The sequence below is a fragment of the Bubalus bubalis genome, chromosome 22 (genome assembly GCF_019923935.1).
Source record: "Bubalus bubalis isolate 160015118507 breed Murrah chromosome 22, NDDB_SH_1, whole genome shotgun sequence".
NCBI classification, from domain to species: Eukaryota; Metazoa; Chordata; class Mammalia; order Artiodactyla; family Bovidae; genus Bubalus; species Bubalus bubalis.
This window is the reverse complement of record NC_059178.1, coordinates 25,117,514-25,137,771: the sequence shown is the minus strand read 5'-3', so window position 1 is coordinate 25,137,771 and position 20,258 is coordinate 25,117,514. Positions and strand designations below refer to the sequence as shown.

At 39.9% G+C, this 20,258-nt stretch overlaps 1 protein-coding gene across 3 annotated transcripts in view; it reads left to right on the top strand.

Annotated features, from left to right (window-relative positions):
• Positions 1-4,209: 4,209 nt before the first annotated feature.
• The window catches only part of SMCHD1 (structural maintenance of chromosomes flexible hinge domain containing 1), a 134,020-nt gene continuing 117,971 nt past the window's right edge, over positions 4,210-20,258 (top strand). For 2 of the 3 annotated variants that reach the window (XM_044934738.1, XM_025273420.2), the window contains exons 1-3: positions 4,214-4,954; positions 17,122-17,197; positions 17,936-18,097. In XM_044934738.1, the coding sequence (XP_044790673.1) occupies positions 4,778-4,954; positions 17,122-17,197; positions 17,936-18,097 (415 nt within the window). In that variant the 5' untranslated portion in view covers positions 4,214-4,777. Of the gene's footprint in view, positions 4,955-17,121; positions 17,198-17,935; positions 18,098-20,258 lie in introns of all 3 variants that reach the window. The other variant, XM_025273422.3, reaches the window with a different exon arrangement.

Below are 20,258 nucleotides of genomic sequence, written 5' to 3'. Positions count from 1 at the left end.
GCCTTGCAAGTGGTTCCCACATCCCAAGTGGTATAAAAGCAACAGTAAATCACTGGATCTAAAGAGGGTATATAGACAAGGGAGAGCTTCTAAGCTCACCACCCAGAGCCTGGAACTTGTTAAAACTGGAACCAGAGCTCCTAAATATTTGCTACCAGTTCCACAGATGGGGTCTCACAGTCATATGTTACAGAAAGTGCAGAAATACAGCTGGCAAAGTCTAAACTCAAGTCACTAACACTGTCTTTACCTTTCCAGAAAGAAAAACACTCACAAAATAAATTTGAGAAGATAGGAGTAGTTAAGAACTCACTTTCCTTGCCCTTTATTTTTTAGGTGTTTTCATTTTGGAGGAATTTAGTCTCATCAGCAAATCCTAAGAAGATTACTCCCCTCTTCTTTCTGCCAATTTGTAATATTTTATCAAATTGGCTTCATCACAGTACACATATATCAGTGCTAGCTTCCAGATTAGCAGTGAATTCTGTAAACTTCCCTCTGTTATGGGAGGGGACTACTCAGGAGCTTGAATATGTGACTAGCTTTGGCCAATGACACCAGAAAACATGATGCATGCTGAACTTTGACAGGCACTTGCATATTGGAGCTTTTTCTTTTGAGGTTCTGTGACAGCTTAAGTGGGAAACCAATCAATGCTATTAGAGATGTCTATGGAGGAACGTGAGATCCACTTCTTAACAGGCTCGGGCTACTGCCAGCCATGTGAGTGAGACCATCATGGACCATTCAGCCCCAGTCAAGCTGCCAGTGACTGCTGCTTGTCATATACAGTGAATTCAGCAGAATTGCCCAGTTAAGCTTAGCCCAAGTTACAGAATCATGAGCAAGTAAATGGTTCCTATTTGAAGATCATGGCATCCAATCCCATCACTTCATGGCAAATAGAAAGAGTGGAGGCAGTGATAGATTTTATTTTCTTGGGCTCCAAAATCACTGTGAATGGTAACTGCAGCCATGAAATTAAAACACGCTTGTTTCTTGGAAGGAAAGCTTTGACAAACCTAGACAGCATATTAAAAAGCAAAGATATCACTTTGCTGACAAAGATCTGTATAGTTCAAAGCTGTTTTCTGGTAGTCATGTATGGATGTGGGAATTGGACCATAAAGAAGGCTAAGTGCCAAAGAATTGATGCCTTCGAATTGTGGTGCTGGAGAAGACTCTTGAGAGTCCCTTGGACAGCAAGAAGATCCAACCAGCCACTCCTAAAGGAAATCAGTCCTGAATATTCATTAGAAGGACTGATGCTGAAGCTCCAATACTTTGGCCACGTGATGTGAAGGGCTGACTCATTGGAAAAGACCCTTATGCTGGGAAAGACTGAAGGCAAAAGAAGAGGGCGGCAGTGGATGAGATGGTTAGATAACATCACTGACTCAGTGGATGTGAATCTGAGCAACCTCCAGGAGATAGTAAAGGACAGGGAAGCCTGGCTTGTTGCAGTTCATGGGGGTCACAGAGTTGGACATGACTTAGCGACTAAACAACAACAACATCTGAAACTATTTACTGACCACTGTTCACCAATATCTACAATATAGTTAGCAATATATAGTTGGACAACATTCTGATTACTACAAAGTTACTGTTTTTCCTGATTTCTGCTGTAACACATATACTGAAAAGAACGAGCCTACGTGTAAGGAATGGTTGGGTAAAGAAAAAACATACAGATCACTAGTCAAGATTGCAAACATTTGTCATTCATTTATACTACTGTATCCTAAACATCAACACCTCTAATCATCTGGTTAGTTTCACCAGCTAAGAGACAGTCCATGCATGACTCATGATCTTTTAGTTATTATGACATAAGGATTTCAAATTTTTAAGAAGGAATGGTTCTCTAGAAGGAACTTTAAATGCCCATTAAAGCCTTGTGTGGCTAATTAAACACACCAGCATTTGTCTTGTTGGGCTTCCCAGATGGTGCAGTGGTAAAGCATCTGCTTGCCAATGCAGGAGACAAGACAAGTGAGTTCCATCCCTGGGACAGGAAGATTCGCTGGAGAAGGAAATGGCAACCCACTCCATTATTCCTGCTTGGAGAATCCCATGGACAAAGGAGCCTGGCAGGCTACAGTCCATGGGGTCACAGAGAGTCAGACAACTGAGCACATACACATTTGTTTTCTTTCTCAGCAGTGGGGAGGTTGTTGGTAGTGATGCAATTTTTCCTTTCAGGGATTGCTGCAAGTAAACTGTTGCATTTATATGGCCAGAGATATAGATAGGAATTCTGATAAATTGTGTACATTAAATTACCCAATTTAAATTATTTGTATTTAAATCAACCAATTAATTACAGAATCATCGCTTTGATTTGAAAGGTTACGGCTTCAGGAAAATTTTCAGTTTAGCTTGAGGTGATCTGTTTCCTAGGTTTCTCAGGATGGTGGCATCCTGAAACAACACGGACTTACTCATGGTTGTGAAAAAAAAATTACCTTTTTTGTTTTGGAGAATGTGAAAAAAAAATACCCCAAACTCAAACAACAAACATTTATGTCTACAGGCAGAAACAAATCCAGAATGGTCATTGGGCATTATAGGTTAAGCATAATAAACATACACTATGGGAATTTTCTGTAACATTTAAAAAAAGCTGTCCTTTAATGCAGAGGAAATAATATACCATGGTATCAAATGTTCTTTTCTCATAAACGAAGTTTTTATTTGTTCAATGTAACCAGTACTATTGATGGGGGGAAAAAACAAAAAATAATAATTCTTCTAATACCACTCAAAATGAACATATCAACTTGATTTTCATTAGAATATTTTTCATACTAATAAGTCACAAACCAAGACCCAGATTTTTGTACGTATGGGTGAAGGTGCTAAGTTGCTTCTGACATTCAATTCACTCCAGTATTCTTGCCTAGAGAACTCCATGGACAGAGGAGCCTGGTGGGCCACAGTCTATGGGGATGCAAACAGTGGGACAAGACTGAGCACACACACACACACACACACACACACACACACACACACACATTAAGATGAAAAACTTTGTTTTTTTGGTCATTTAAATCAAACACCATTATGTAATGGCCTCTAATGAAAAGTTCAGTTGACTTTGAAAGCTAAAACAGAAGAGGTCAAAGAAAGCCCACAGGAGTTGAGGTTACTTTGTTCTTAGCCTTCTCCAGTATCTCTTCAGGAACATGAATGGCATCTGACCACAACCCTCCTCTTCCCAATTTATCTTCCACCGTCTACTGCTCCATTCTCCCCACATGAACCCTATTATTTATGCCCCTCACAAACACATGCCCTGACACTTTTGTTCCAACTGCGTGTTCCATGTAGCCAAACATACAACACACACACACACACACCCTTACACCCACACCCCTACGATTCTGGAGGGTCTTTATTTGGACAAGCATATCTATGCTTCTGACGTACACTAAAGATGGGTCGATCCACGTAATTAACCACGAGGGTTTGGCAAATCCAGTAAAACAGAAAATATACTTTATTACCCGAACTTTCGAAGAATCAAAAAAATCCCCCAATCTTAGTGGATTTGTTATTGTAAAACACAAATTATTGCCTAAACATTTTTAAGACCTTATGACTAAACCTAGTCCTCCAACAATGACCTTTATTTGTCGTTGAGTTAGGGTACTGCAGACCAGGATTAAGATATTTAATGAAGCTCAATAAAGGCTTTTATAGGAAGCGTAGTCTATGTGAAGCCCTTTGCGAACACTATTTAATTTCCTTCTGACAACTCTATAGCGCAGGCCTTTCCGTGCTCAGTTCTCAGCCGCGTTTCGGCGACGGGTCGGGGAGGCGTGTGCAGCCTGAAGCGTCGGGCGCCGGGACCCTTGGAGGCGGCGGTGACGTCACACAACCTCTGTGCGGAGGTTCTCAGGGGCCCTCTTTGTCTCGGGGGTCCACGCCCAGACCCACATACAACCACTAGGCTCTTCGGCGTCGGTTCTTTCCGCGTGCGGACCCACGTGCTCGCGGCAGAGGCAGGTCCAACCACGAGGGCCACGGCCCTGACGCTCCCCTGAGGGCGCAGCCGGGGTCGCGGCGCCAGGAGCTCGAAGCCGGACAGGTTCGGTCCGGGGTCATGGCGAGGCGGGAAGATGCCAGGACCCTCTAGGCCGGGAGAAAATAAGTCCCTCGGGAGATTCCCTCCGCTGCTCCCGGGACTGGCTCTGCCGCCTCAGTGACTGGCTCGCCCTCCCAGAGCGCCCGCGCCTGCGAGGGACCGAGCTTCCCTCTAACTTCGTGAGGGTGAAAGAGGCCGGGCCCCGAGCAGCGGCGGCGGTGGCGGCGGCGGCGGCGGCGGGCGCCGAAGCCCCGCCCCGGCCCGCGCGGCCTGCCGGATTCGCCCCGCCCCCTGCGCGCGGCCAGCCGCCCCTCTTCCTCCTGCGCCACAGTTCCTGGCGGCTGGCCTGGTCGCGGGTCGCGCTGCTAGCTCGCGTGGGCGGCGGCGGGCGCGGGTCCCGGCCCTGTGAAGAGTGCGCCGCGCGCCTCCTTCCCCCCGGGAGCGGCGGGACGCGGAAGTGACGTGCTGCTCGGGCAGGAGCTCGTTTGAATCGGTTCCCGGGTGATCCTCGAGCCTGCCTCTGCTTGGCTGCCGCCGCCGCCGAGTGAGGAACTGAGCGCGCCAGGGTAGAGGCCTCGCGCCGCCCCGGGCGCTGGAGCTGAAGGCGCCAAGCGGGGCCCGCACTTCGGTTTTCAGCGCGGCGGCCACAGGCGCCGGCACGGCTGTTTGCTCTCCCCGTCCCCCAATATGGCAGCGGCGGGCGGCGGCGGGCCCTCGGTGGAGACCGGAGAGGGTGGCGGAGGCGACGGCCCCAGGACGGTGTACTTGTTTGACCGACGGGAGAAGGAGTCGGAGCTCGGGGACCGGGCGCTGCAAGTCGAGGAGCGCTCGGACTTCGCGGCGTTCCGCGCCTCCGTGTGTCAGGTACGCGACGGGGCGACAGAGGGATGCGCGGGTGAAGTTTGGATTGGGAGGGTGACGAGAATCCCACGTTGCTCACCGCGGAGCAATAAACCTGTCACCCGGCCCGGGTCCTGCGGCCTTGGCGTCTCCCTCCAGGGTGCCCGCCATGCCCGAGGCGGCGGAGAAGCCTGGGGGCCGGGCCCGCCGCCGGGCCCGGGAGTGCGGGGCCGGCGGGTCGGTGGGCCTCCCTCTAACCCCGGCCTTGTGGCCGGGATCGCGGCGTCCGGGCGGTGGTACCGTGGGTTTCGAGAGCTCGACCTTTGCACTGAGGCCGTGCAACTCATCTTTTGAGTCGGGAAAGCTGTGTCTCTTTTGGGTGAAACTTTTTTTTTTCTTTTTAAGAGAGCGGAGTTTTCCCCCGCTGGCTCTGTCAGGAATATCGTGATAGCTAGAAGTTGTGAGATTCCAGGAGTCGATTTTTCCTAGGTTCCTTCAGTGATGCAGTAATTTCACGGGTCGTGCTGTCAAGGTTTGCGGGCGCGCCCTGGCGGGTCCTTCCATAGTGGAAACACTTGACCTAGAGTTCCTCGCAGGTGGAGCTCTCTGTGGTTTCCTGCATCCCCCAGCTCCTTGCGGGGGGAGGTCCTGAACCACTCGAAGGGTGTCCGAGGGTATCTGCGGAACACCTGAGGACCGATATACTTCCTGTATTAGTTTGCGTGAAAAGTTAATACCTGTGTAGGCAAAGCCCTACTTTAAACTGGAAAGTGTTTTCTATATCTGAGGTGTTGCGGGTGCCTGAGCTTTAAAGAATGGATGTTATTTATCATGAGCTGCTTCAACCACTTGGGGCTCTTTTTAAGCGACAGAGAACACCTGGCTAACCAAGAAAAAGGACTTAGTGTGAAGCAGTGTTTTAAACTTGATGTTTTAGGGCTTCCCAGGTGGCTCAGCAATAAAGAATCCGCCTGCCAATGCAGGAGATGCGGGTTCGATCCTTGGGTGGGGAAGATCCCCTGGAGAAGGAAATGGCAACCGAGTCCAGTATTCTTGCCTGGGAAATCTCACGGACAGAGGAGCCTGGGGTCTACAGTCCATGGGGGTCGGGAAGATTCGGACACGACTGAGCACGCACGTAGGCTGATGTTTTAGTACTCTTAATTCCGTATAGTAGTTGATGAAATAATTGAAATCAAGACCCATAGGCAGAAAAAAAAAAAAAACAACGATGTGAGAGCAAGCACTTTGATTTGTTCTGTTTTTCCAGGGTCTAGAATCATGCCTGGTATGTGGTAAATAGTCAAATTAGAATGACAGAATTTTACGAACTCAGAAGTTCATTCTCTGTCGGATATAGCACATTCCAATGTCCTTGAAAAGTGAATAAATGAATGCTCATTATTTTTGATGAATGTTTTGTATTTATCAGGGAAAGGGAAACTTTTATTTTTGTAGTTGATTATTTAAAGTATTTATACTGGTTATATGTAAATGATTTAAAATCATGACACACAAAAATGACTTTAAAATGTCAGCGCATTAAAGAATTAAGGAACCAGAGAGGAAAAAATAAACCTTTTATTCACTATGAAATTTATAACCACTGTTAGTAATTGGAGTTATTTCTTTGTGTTCTTACCATCAGCCTGCATTTTTAAATAACCTTAATACATGTCTGTATTCCATTTTTTTCACTTAATATTGTCAGTATCTTTATATTTTAATGCAAATCTTCATAGTCAAAGTGGTCTGTTTTGAACCAGTCATTGTTTACATATACAGATCTCTTTTTGTTTGCACTTGCATTAGGTTTTTAGCAGTATCGTGATAAACATGTTTGAATGCAGTCTTTTTTTTTTTTTTTTTTGAGATTTATTTTTGAGTTTAAGCCTTTTTTCCCCTCCATTAAAAAAAAATTAAACTCTAGTTGATTTACAATGTCTGTTAGTTTCAGGTGTACAGCAGAGATTGAGTTACATATATAAATGTTTCAAATTCTTTTCCCTTGTATACATAGGCTTATGTCTTTGTTTTCTTTGATTTAGAATCTTAGAAGTCAAATTCTTGGATCAACGGTCAGGAATATCAAAGCTCCTGATATGTATTTTTAAATTGTTTTTCAGAAAGGTTGTACTAATTTACCCTTCCTCTAGAAATAATTCGCCTATGTCTTAAGTGTCAGTAACTGTGTTACATGTATAGGGGAAGTGTATTAACCTCTTATTGCGGAAGTGGTAACGCACTTTTGGAGATCATGACTCACCTAAGTCAAACAGATAGTACAGAAGTTAAAATTCAGATCCAGAACCCAAGTTCTTTTTGTTACATACCATTCAAATGATATTCTTATTTATAGGGAACAGATATATTTGTTCCATTCCTTCAGTATTTTAATAAGGAAAATATTCCCTTTGACTAATTCTTGTCCTCCTCCCTCCTACTTTTTCCTGCTAGAACAGAGAAGGCTTAACTTTAATTAGAGGGAAGAACTAGTAAGAAAAAAATAAAAAGGAAGGCTAACTTTTTTTTTTTTTTTTTGAGAATTTAAAGCTAGATTATGCCACCTAATCCTATAACTTTGTCTCTGTTACATACATGAAGAACTAAAATAAGTTCATAAGCGGTGAAACTGGGATCGTAATCTAGGTCTATCTGTTTGATTCTAAAGCTTGTTTTTGTTTTTAAACAATCTCCACAGGGCCCACACTATTTTCCATGTTAGAGGAGTAGGCAGATAGTGCACTAAATTAAAGTTTTTCATTAAAACTTAAACTAACAAGTGTCTAGTGCTAGGAAGTATTATGGGCCCTAAACTGTTATATGTGGAAAAGTTCACTTTGTAGAAAAAAGGAGCAGTCAAGAGGCAGGAATAGAAGGTGGATTTGACAGAAGGCTTTAGACCTGTGATAAGCAGTTACTGATTCACCTGAGCCCTTGTGACCTTGCAAAATCAAAGACTAGAAAATAACTTATTTGGTTAGTTCTTAATATGCACAGTCATTAAGTCCCATTTGTGCAAACCCTCCTCTCCACACCTAATTTACAGTAAATGCCTACTTTTTCCCAGTGGTTCCACTATTCCTTGTCACCCCATTATAGCACTTGTTATAACATTGTACTTAAAAAAACTTGTCTCCATTCCTGGAGGTTAGGAGCCTTATCTAGTAGTTGGTTTATAGCTGTTGAGTTAAATGAATCAATCTCTTCCTTCAAAAAAAATTTTTGTATATAGGGTATGTTGTGTTAAAAATTCCAAAAGATGAAAAGAAAAAAAGTAAAAGATAGATGTAGGAAAGAGTAGAATAGTAACCTGAGAGCTAATTAATGAAAGTTCATTTTATTAAAGCTTATACCAGTGCTGATCCATGAAATCAGCTTTGAGTTTCTTAGAAGTGAAAACAAAGGAGAGATAATGAATACAAAACCCACAAAGTCTATAAAATAAAAGCATTCCAGCTGCTAAGAATGAAAACCTTTGAGAAAAATTTCTCCCTAAATTCCTCACAAATCCTGATAAAATAGACAACATTCTTAAAGATAGGAGAGGCTCTTCTTATTTTGTCTTTTAATGCAAGGTAGAGTCAGACATGATTTAGCAACTAAACAACAGCCCTTGTGTTATTTAGGGTATTGCAACCTGCTTTAACCAGTTACCAGCCACATTTTTTTTTTTAATTTATTTATTTTAATTGGAGGCTAATTACTTTACAATACTATAGTGGTTTTTGCCATACATTGACATGAATCAGCCATGAGTGTACATGTGTTCCCCATCCTGAACCCTCCTCCCCCCTCCCTCCCTGTCCATCCCTCAGGGTCATCCCAGTGCACCAGCCCTGAGCATCCTGTCTCATGCATCGAACCTGGACTGGCGATCTATTTCACATACGATAATATACATGTTTCAATGCTATTCTCTCAAATCATCCCACCCTTGCCTTCTACAGAGTCCAAAAGTCTGTTCTTTACATCTGTGTCTCTTTTGCTGTCTTACATATAAGGTCATTGTTACCATCTTTCTAAATTCCATATATATTCGTTAATATACTGTATTAATGTTTTTCTTTCTGACTGACTTCACTCTGTATAATAGGCTCCAGTTTCATCCACCTCATTAGAACTGATTCAAATGCATTCTTTTTAATAGCTGGGGAATATTCCATTGTGTATAGGTACCACAGCTTTCTTATGCATTTGTCTGCCAATGGACATCTAGGTTGCTTCCATGTCCTGACTATTGTAGTTCAGTGCTGTGATGAACATTGGGGTACACGTGTCTCTTTCAGTTCTGGTTTCCTCGGTGTGTATGCCCAGCAGTGGGATTGCTGGGTCTCATGGCAGTTCTGTTTCCAGTTTTTTAAGGAATCTCCACACTGTTTTCCATAGTGGCTGTACTAGTTTGCATTCCCACCAACAGTGTAAGAGGGTTCCTTTTTCTCTGCATCCTTTCCAGCATTAATTGTTTGTAGACTTTTGGATAGCAGCCATTCTGACCGGCGTGAGATGGTACCTCGTTGTGGTTTTGATTTGCATTTCTCTGATAATGAGTGATTTTGAGCATCTTTTCATGTGTTTGTTAGCCATCTGTATGTCTTCTTTGGAGAAATGTCTGTTTAGTTCTTTGGCCCGTTTTTTGATTGACTGCCCACATTTTTGTAGAGGTTTTTTACTTAAGTGTACTCTGTATGTTCCTGGTTTTGTGGTGATTCAGGGACAGAGTGATCGGATATAATACCAAAGCACACATCAGTAAAGGCTAGTTGTTTGTTCAAAGATATGCATTGAAGTATATAGCTTCTGATTGATCTAATCCATTGTGGTGATTCAGGGACAGAGTGATCGGATATAATACCAAAGCACACATCAGTAAAGGCTAGTTGTTTGTTCAAAGATATGCATTGAAGTATATAGCTTCTGATTGATCTAATCCATTAAACAAGTTTAAAGTATTTGAGGATTTTATGGTTTGCAGTTCATTAGCCCATCATAAATATTTCTTCAGATTGGCTTTTGAGAGAAGTTGGGCAGCAATAGTTTGAAGCTAACCTGAAGACATGGAGGGCCGGTTCTTTATGTTACTCATTAAATTAAAATCCATGTACTTTTACTTGAACCCAGAAAAAGGTGGAGTTGAAGTGATCTTATAAAAATGAAAAAGCCCAGTCAAGACTCTTGCCCAATATAGAATGTCATCCTGCTTTCATTTAGAGAAGGGCAGACAATGTTTCTGTATTCAAGGCTATTTTGGTACTCATACAGGAACGACTTTGTCAGGTAAGACAAATTTTTAGATCAAAAATATGGAGAGAGAAGGATATGACATCTTGAGTAAAAGTATAATGAATAATGTAAAAATAATTTGTTTGTGAAATACCAGAGCTATAAAATATTTAGAAAAGTTATGAATTTGAGAAATAATTTTGTAAAGAATTATATATAAAGCAAAGAAAAAAGATAGCTTATGTATCTTGACTGAATAATAGAACCATGGAGAGAGTATATGAAATACTTGTATATGCTTTTCAGATGTATATCAGTCTTAATTCAATTTGACACAGTTTTTCAGTAATTACAAAAATACATGTTTTGTTCTACAAGATATATAACCACATGATCTAACAGTTGGGATGTTGCAGAAATAAAGTAGTAAAGAACTGAAAAATAAAGACAATCTTAATTATATAAAAACCTAATAAAGATGTGTGAAGACAATTTTTATTTCTGTAAGCAAATAGAATCTTTTCTCCATCAGTGTATTGTCTATAGCTTCATTTCTCTTGGGTGTAATTGGGTAGAATATGAATATTTTTAATTTTACTAAAGTATACCAGATTGCTCTTCAGTATGGTTCTAGCCCTGTTCACAATGTGTAAGTTCATTTTCCCTCTGTGGAGAGCTATACTTAATTTGTTTTTCCTTCAAAATATAGGTGTCTTTTTAATAGAGCTTTTATTTAAATTGAAGTAAATAGTTGATTTATAGTGTTAGTTTCAAGTGTATAGCAAACTGCTTCAGATGTACTCAAACACACAGATGTATATGTGTGTATATGTGTATATACACCCACACAGACTCAAACTTTTTTGGATTATTTTCCATTGTAGGTTATTATAAGGTAATTGAGTATAATTTCCTGTGTTGTACAGTATGTTCTTGTTCTTTATTTTATATATGGTAGTGTATATCTGGTTTTTGTTGTTCTTTTGCTGTGCAGTTTGCGGCATCTTAGTTCTCCAACCAGAGATTGAACCCAGACCACCATAGTGAAAGCACTGAGTCCTAACCCCTGGCCTGCCAGGAAATTCCCTAGTAGTGTACATCTGTTAATCCCAGGCTCCTAGTTTATCTCTCTCCCCTGCTTTTCCCTTTGGTAACTGTAAGTCGTTTCCCATGTCTGTGAATCTGTTTCTGTTTTATAAATAATTTCATTTGTATTTTTTTTTAAGATTCCACATATAATTGGTATCGTGATATTTGTCTTTCACTTACTTCACTTCATCTGATAATCTTTGGGTCTATCCATGTTGCTGCAGATGGCATTATTTCATTCTTTATGGCCGAGTAATACTCCATTCTGTGTGTGTGTGTGTGTGTGTGTGTACACACACTACTACATCTTTATCGTCTCATCTGCTGATGGACATTCAGGTTGCTTACACGTCTTGGTTATTGTAAATAGTGCTGCTATAAACATTGGGGTGCTTATATCTTTTCAAAATAGAAATTTTGTCTTTTTCAAGTATATTCCCAGGAGTGGGATTGCTGGATCTTACAGTAACTCTGTTTTTAATTTTTAAGGGAACCTACATAATGGTTCTTCATAGTGGCTGTATCAGTTTACATTCCCACCAACAGTATAGAAGGGTTCTCTTTTCTCCATGTAGACTTTCTGATGATGGCGCTTCTGACCAGTGTGAGATGATACCTCATTTAGTTTTGATTTGTATTTGTCTGATGATAGTGACATTGGGCATCTTTTCATGTTTCTGATGACGCTCTGTCTTTGGAGAAATATCTTTTTAGGTCTTCTGCCAATTAAAAAAATTTTTTTTTTAAATACTGAGTTGTATGAGCTGTTTCTGTATTTTGGAGATGAATCCATTGTCGGGTTCTTCATTTGCAAATATATTCTCCTTTTCTGTGGATTGCCTTTTCACTTTGTTTATGGTTTCCTTTGCTGTGCAAAAACTTTTAAGTTTAATTAGGCCCCATTTGTATATTTTTGCTTTTGTTTCCATTACTTTAGGAGACAGATCCAAAAAAAATAATGCTGCAGTTTATGTCTAAGAGTGTTCTGCCTATGTTTTCCTCTAAGAGTTTTATGGTATTCGATTTTATATTTACATCTTTACTCCATTTTCAGTTTATTTTTATATTTGGTGTTAAAGAATGTTCAAAGTTCACTTTTTTAAACAGGTGGCTGTTCAGTTTTCCCAATACCACTTTTGAAGAGATTGTCTTTTTCCATTGTATATTCTTGCCTCCTTTGTGGTAGATCATTTGACCCTTAGTACATGGATTTATTTCTGGGCTCTATTCTGTTCCATCGACCTATGCATCTGTTTTTGTGCCAATACTATACTGTTTTGATGATTCTACTAGTTTTGTAGTATAGTCTGAAGTCAGGGAGTATGAGTCCTCCAGCTCTGTTACCCTTTCTCAAGATTGTTTTGGCTTTTGTGTTTCCATACAACTTTTAAAGTTTTTTTTTTCCTAGTTCTGTGAAAAATCCCATTAGTAATTTGATTGGATTGCCTTGAACCTGTAGATTGCTTTGGGTAGTATGGTCATTTTAACCAAATTGATTTTTCCATTCTAAAAACCCACTATATCTTTCCTGTTCGTGTCATCTTCAGTTTCTTTCATCCATGTCTTAGAGTTTTTGGAGTACAGGTATTTTGCCTCCTAAGGAGGTTTATTCTTCAGAAGTTTATAAGGCATTTTATTCTTTTTGATGCAATTGTAATGGGATTGTTTCCTTAATTTGTCTTTCTGATCACTTGTTAGTATATAGAAATGCAAGATTTCTATACATTAATTTTGTATCCTGCAATTTAACTGAATTAATTGATGATCTCCAGTAGTTTTCTGGTGGTGTCTTTAGGATTGTCTATGTATAGTACCATGTTAGCAGTTTTCTGGTGGTGTCTTTAGGGTTGTCTATGTATAGTACCATGTTAGTAGTTTTCTGTGGTGTCTTTAGGATTGTCTATGTATAGTACCGTGTTAGCTGCAAGCAGTGACAACTTTACTTCTTTCTTTCCAGTTTGAATTCCTTTTATTTCTTTTTCTTCACTGGTTACTGTGGCTAGGACTTTCGAAACTATGTTGAATAAAAGTGGTGAGTGTGGGCATCCTTGTCTTGATCTTAGAGGGAATGATTTCAGTTCTTCACTGTTGAGTATGTTGTTAACTGAGTTTGTCATATGTGGGTTTTATTGTGTCGAAGTGTGTTCCCTCTGTAGGGAGGTTTTTTTTTTTATCATAAATGGATGTTGAATTTTATCAAAAGCTTTTTTCTGCATCTACTGAGATGAACATTCAGAAAACTAAGATCAGGGCATCTGGTCCCATCACTTCATGGCAGATAGATGGGGAAACAGTGGAAACAGTGAGAGACTTTATTTTTGGGGGCTCCAAAATCACTGCAGATGGTGACTGCAGCCATGAAATTAAAAGACACTTGCTCTTTGAAAGAAAAGTTATGACCAACCTAGACAGCATATTAAAGAGCAGTGACATTACTTTGCCAACAAAGGTCTGTCTAGTCAAAGCTATGGTTTTCCCAGTGGTCACGTATGGATGTGAAAGTTGGACTATAAAGAAAGCTGAGTGCCAAAGAATTGATGCATTTGAACTGTGGTGTTGGAAAAGACTCTTGAGAGTCCCTTAGACGGCAAGGAGATCCAGTCAGTCTATCCTAAAGGAGATCAATCCTGAATATTCATTGGAAGGACTGATGCTGAAGCTGAAACTCCAATACTTAGGCCACCTGATGCGAAAACCTGACTCATTGGAAAAGACCCTGATGCTGGGAAAGATTGAAGGCAGGAGGAGAAAGGGATGACAGAGAATGAGATGGTTGGATGGCATCACTGACTCAAAGGACATGAGTTTGAGTAAACTCCGGGAGTTGGCACTGGGCAGGGAAGCCTGGCGTGCTGCAGTCCATGGCGTTGCAAAGAGTCAGACATGACTGAGCGACTGAACTGACTGACTGAGATGATAATGTGGTTTTTATTCTTCGGTTTGTTCATGTGATATATAACATTGATTGATTTGAGGATGCTGAAAAATTCTTGCATCCCTGGATTAAATTCCATTTGAACATGTGTTACTCATTTAATGAGGGCAACCAGTCTGTTCTGAAGGAGATCAGCCCTGGGATTTCTTTGGAAGGAATGATGCTAAAGCTGAAACTCCAGTACTTTGGCCACCTCATGCGAAGAGTTGAGTGAGTCTGAGTGAACTCCAGGAGTTGGTGATGGACAGGGAGGCCTGGCGTGCTGCTATTCATGGGGTCGCAAAGAGTTGGACACTACTGAACAACTGAACTGAACTGAACTAAACTATGCTTTATGTTATCAAGACTTATACTTTTTGCCAGCCTCATGGGAATAATACGTGCTGTGTGCTAAGTCACTTCAGATGCATCCAACTTCTTCCACCCTATGGACCGTAGCCCGCCAGGCTCCTCTACCCATGGGATTCCCCAGGCAACAATACTGGACTGGGCTGCCATGTCCTCCTCCAGTTTTAATTTCTCTGATAACTAGTGAAGATGAGCATCTTTTCATGTTTTCCGGTTTTTCTCCTTTATGACTTGGATTTCTTGTGTATTTTCAGGAATGCTTTTCTCTCTCAATATTATTTCTGTATTTTTCCTCCACAATTTTGGATTAAAATGTAGCTGCTTTAGTTCTCTTGGGGTTTATTTTCATGTATGTTGAGATGGGGATTTCTAAAATCTGTTTCTGTACCATTAACTGTCTCAGTATTCTTCCTCATCAGTTTGTAATGTCATTCCCCTAAAATGAACCTACATATGCTCATCCACATTGAACAGTTCTTAAGTATTTGCCATGCTTGCTTCATTTTTGCCTTTTGAAGCATAGTCCAGGCCTTAGTTTACTTCACTCCTGTATGCTTCAACATGCATTTTATTATCACACCATCAAAATTAACATTTTTAATGGTATTATCTAACAGTTAATTCCATGCTTAGATTTGTTTGTCTCAAAAATGTCTTTTTATTGTTGGTTTGTTTAATCAGGGTCCTTGTACTGAACTTGGTTTTTTATGTTTCTTAACTTTTAAAATTTAGAGCATTTTAGCAAAATACCTTCCCCCAGTCTTTTTGTTTTTCCTAACATTGACTTGTTGAAGAAATCAAGTTGGTTTATCTCTCATATTCCATATTCTGGATTTGTCTATTCCTTTATGGTGCAATTTAGCTTGTTCTAACTCCACATATCCCATAAACTAGAAGTTATTTTTAAAGACTTATAATTAAGATTTAGGCTCAGCTTCTCTGGGGTGGGGGAGAAAATACTTCATGGGTGGTGCTGAGACTTCATATGACATCACATCTGAAGGCACTTAATGTATGGCTGTTTCACCCCCTCTGTTTCTTACCACTGCCAAGTGGTGTGATCGAGCAAGTGGGATTCAAATGGGTTCAGTGGGCTTCTTTAGTAATAAAGCTTTAATTTAATGGTTTGTTCATTGATAGTGCTGTTCTGATTGCCATTCCTCCATTTATTAACAGAAATTCTCTGCCTCCAATTGATGAGGCAAAAGAACACTTTACTTCATCAGTTAGAGAGAGATACATGGTTACCCTGAAATCTGATTGGTACAAGAAAGCAGGATAAATGGTCTACTTGCCCTTTAATTTGCTGGTGTTCAGAGTAGGGAGTTGGTTTTCAGTTAGTTTCAATAGTGACCAATAGGATTTTTAGATCAGTACTGAAGACTTGAATATCATTAGTCTAGATTTTTTTTTTTAGTAATCTTCTGTGTAAGGTTGGTTTAAATTAACTAGTTCATCATTACCTGAAATAGAAGTCAAGTCTTTTAACTGTGTGTTGCCATATTGTTTGATTTTGGAAAGAGGATGTGTTTTTTAATTTTAATGATGTAATATTTTAATGAAAACATTAACTCATTTTTCTAATTCTTATATTTGGTTTGTTTTGAAATTTCAGGTTTTTATGTGTTTTTTTGGTCATTTACTTTTTCCCGTCCTTTTATTGTTCATGGTTTTTCCCTCTTTGTTGACTTTGATCTTGATTTATGAAGGCTTTTTCTCCTCAGGATGTTAACACTTTGTTTCATGTTGCAGTTTACTCCCCTAATTTATAATTTGCCTTAGTTTTTTAAAGTTACACTTTTGGAAGAGGTTATAATAGATACAATGGAGAAGGCAGTGGCACCCCACTCCAGTACTCTTGCCTGGAAGATCCCATGGATGGTGGAGCCTGGTAGGCTGCAGGCCATGGGGTCGCTAAGAGTCGGACAGGACTGAGTGACTTCACTTTCACTTATCCCTTTCACGCATTGGAGAAGGAAATGGCAGCCCACTCCAGTGTTCTTGCCTAGAGAATCCCAGGGACGGGGGAGCCTGGTGGGCTTCCGTCTATGGGGTCGTACAGAGTCGGACACGACTGAAGCGACTTAGCAGCAGCAACAGCATAATAGATACAAAGGTTCTTTATACAGACATCCTGCATAGCCTGGCAGTCTTTATCTCAGTGTTGTAAAGTATTAACATCTATTTTAATTTAGTACTTCTGTTTTTACATATTTAAGTATTTAATATATATGAACATAAGTGTTAATGCTTTCCTCCAAATAAGTTTACTTTATATATTGACACAAAATAATATGTCTTTTGTCTAAGAGAGCTCTGCTGATGTTAAACACTTTCAAAATGTTCGCTGTTCTTAGGTGACATAAAATAGCAGAAAAATCTACCTTGTTAATAAGCAAATAGGTAATTTATAGATAGATTTGTGGTTAATTATGCAAAGGCAAAATTTAAAAATGTTAAAACATATTTCTCAGAAAAATGTAGTACTGTTATAATATTATAATATCCTTATCGGTATTTTCATGTTTTTGTAAACTTGACTAGGGCATTTATTTCCTTTCTATAATAATTGATTTTATTCTGTTATTTTCGGTAGACACTTGGCATTTCACCTGGAGAGAAATTTGTCATTACAACAACCAGTAGGAAAGAAGTTACCTGTGATAACTTTGGTAAGCAATGTTGCATTTATGCTTTTATATTTAATATGTTGGACCGGGGAGCCTGGTGGGCTGCCGTCTATGGGGTTGCACAGAGTCGGACACGACTGACGCGACTTAGCAGCAGCAGCAGTACATTACAGTGTAATGACTTTTATTACCTAGATAAGCATCAAAAACCATTAATATTTTTGTTTACTTTGTTGGAATGGGGGAGGAAACTGGCTGTACACATCTACTTTGTGCAGAGCTTATACTTGTCGAGCATGGTTATAAGAAAAGAGTTGATATCACTTAACGGCTATAAAAGATGAGACCTTGCTCAACATCCAACCACAGGTCTTCTGCATGGACCCTTAAGAGCTACTTCTCCTGACCCACTTGGATTCTCCCATTATCTTTTTCTACCTAGTTATGTTCTAAGATGTGCCAGTTTTTCATGCCTGATTCCTTTTTGGATTTAATCATTCTTCCCATTCATATTGATTACCACTTTAATTAGTTCCTCATCTGATTTTCTATGACAGTTTGACTTAAGAATTGAGTGTTTCAGATGAGTGGAAGTATTTGGACCTATTCCACTGATATTCTTAACACAGCACAACTGATTATAGATCAGTCCATTGTTTGGGGATTTGCCTGTATGATTTTTAAAGTCATTTCATAGATATAATTTATATATTTAAAATTATAATTTCATTGTGTTTTGGATGCTGGCTTAGCACTTAAGATGTTACCTCTTGATTTCAGATGAAACTGTTAAAGATGGAGTCACCCTATACCTGCTACAGTCAGTCAATCAGTTACTACTAACAGCTACAAAAGAACGAATTGACTTCCTACCTCACTATGACACATTGGTTAAAAGTGGCATGTATGAATATTATGCAAGTGAAGGACAAAATCCTTTACGTAAGTATTCCCTTTGTACTAATTGTGATAAACTGTCACTCACCTTTATTGCTTTGATCAGACTTTTAAAAAGTTCTTTCATTCTACTTTATTCAAAGACTATGATCAGTTCTTGTGAGCCTCCTTACTTCATCTCTTCATCACAGTGTATTTGTTTTTATACCTAAGTCATCTTACATCAAAGTAAAGATACCTCTCCTTTTAAAACTAACGTAGAATGAGAATTCATTCCTTTTCAACTCATAAGAGATGGTGTCCTTACACATCTACCTCCTGTACACTCTCCTTTCCTGTTACTCTTCCTAGCTTCCTAAACTCTTCTCCCAATTATATTTGTTTTACCTTGCATATTTTTTGTAGCTGAACTGCACAGCTAAGTGGTTTGTGTTCCTTATTGTTTCTTTATAATTCCCTCCCACCTTTACTATTAGACAGTTTTTATCCTACCTTAGATTATTTTGATTTAGAGAATCTCTTCCATTTGGATTCTGCGAAAGTGTTTAGGTATTCATTATAAGCTTTCTTTCTTTCTTTTTTGACCATATGGTTTGTGGGATCTCACTTCTCTGACCGGGGATTGAACCCGGGCCTTGACAGTGAAAGCCTGGAATCCTAGCCACTAGGTTACCAGGGAGCTCCCTATAAATTTTCTTTCTTTTTAAAAAAATTTACTTATTTTTGGCTGTGCTGGATCTTCATTATGGCACATGGGCTTAGTTGCCTTGCAGCACGTGCTATCTTCCCAGACTAGGGATCAAATCTGTGTCCCCTGTGTTAGCAGATGGATTCTCAACCACTGAACCACCAGGGAGGTCCCCTGTAAACTTTCTTACTAAATATTTTTTTCATTGTATATGCATTAGAGTTGGTAGAAAATTAGAAAACATAGATAAACAAAAACAACACAAAGAATATTCCCATCTCTGCCACCCAGATGTAACCACCACCAACACTTTGGTGTTTATCATTTCAGACCTTTTCATATATATATATATATATATTTTTTTTGTTGTTGTTGTTGTTGTTATTATATGGTGCATACTTTTTTTTTTTTTTTTTTTTCCTTTTGTTGTGCCATGCAGCTTACAAGATCTTAGTTCCCCAACCAGAGATTGAACTCAGGCCCTTGACAGTGAAAGCCCAGAGTCCAAACTACTGGACTGCCAGGGAATTCCTGATGCATTCTTTTTTAACCAACCTTTTAATTTAAAATGAACATCTTTAATATGTATGTCAATATATATTTATTTTAGGGCTTACACAGTATTTAGATAACATAATTTATTTGAACACTATATACTGTTGTTGTTGGGACTTCCCTGATGGCTCAGAAGGTAAAGAATCTGCCTGCAATGCAGGAGACCCACGTGGCGCTAGTGGTAAAGAACCTGCTTGCTGGTGTAGGAGATGTAAGAGACACGGGTTCAGTCACTGGGTCGGGAGGATCCTCTGGAGAAGGGTACGGCAACCCACTCCAGTATTCTTGCCTGGAGAGTCCTAGGGACAGAGGAACCTGGCAGTTTACAGTCCATGGGATCTCAAAGAGTCTTGCACGACTGAAGCAACTTAGCGCACAGACACCCACACACACACTGCTGTTACTAGACATTCAGGTTATTTCAGGTTTTTTTTTTTAATTGTTACAAATGACTGAATATTCTCATGACTAATTCTTCTTGTACATCCTTACCTTGACTGCTGTTGTTATGCTCTCAGCTGCAGAGCCAGGCACTGTGTCAAGCGCTTTGTGAGCATTTTCTCATTTGATCCTTAATCCTGTGTGTTAGCTAACATGAAGGTAATGACCTTATTTTGCAGAAGTAACTAAGATAGCCACAGTTTTACTCTCTCTATTAAGTGTGGTCTGTTCCAGCTCCCTGTACATCACCTCTACTCATTATTGAGCTTGATACAGTGGTCGGGCATCACACCTAAAACTGAATTTTTCTGTCCTTCCATCTGAATTTTCCCTTTATGGAAAAAGATGACCGTTTTTCCAGTCTTCTAGAACAAGCACTCAAAGCCACCTTGGATTTCTTTTTCTTTCTCCTTTTATATCTAATCAGATACTAAATTCTACTCATGTTTTCCTTTGAAATTTCCCTTAATTCTTTTTCTTCCCATTTCCTACAGTGTCCCTACTTTTCCATTTTCTAGTTAA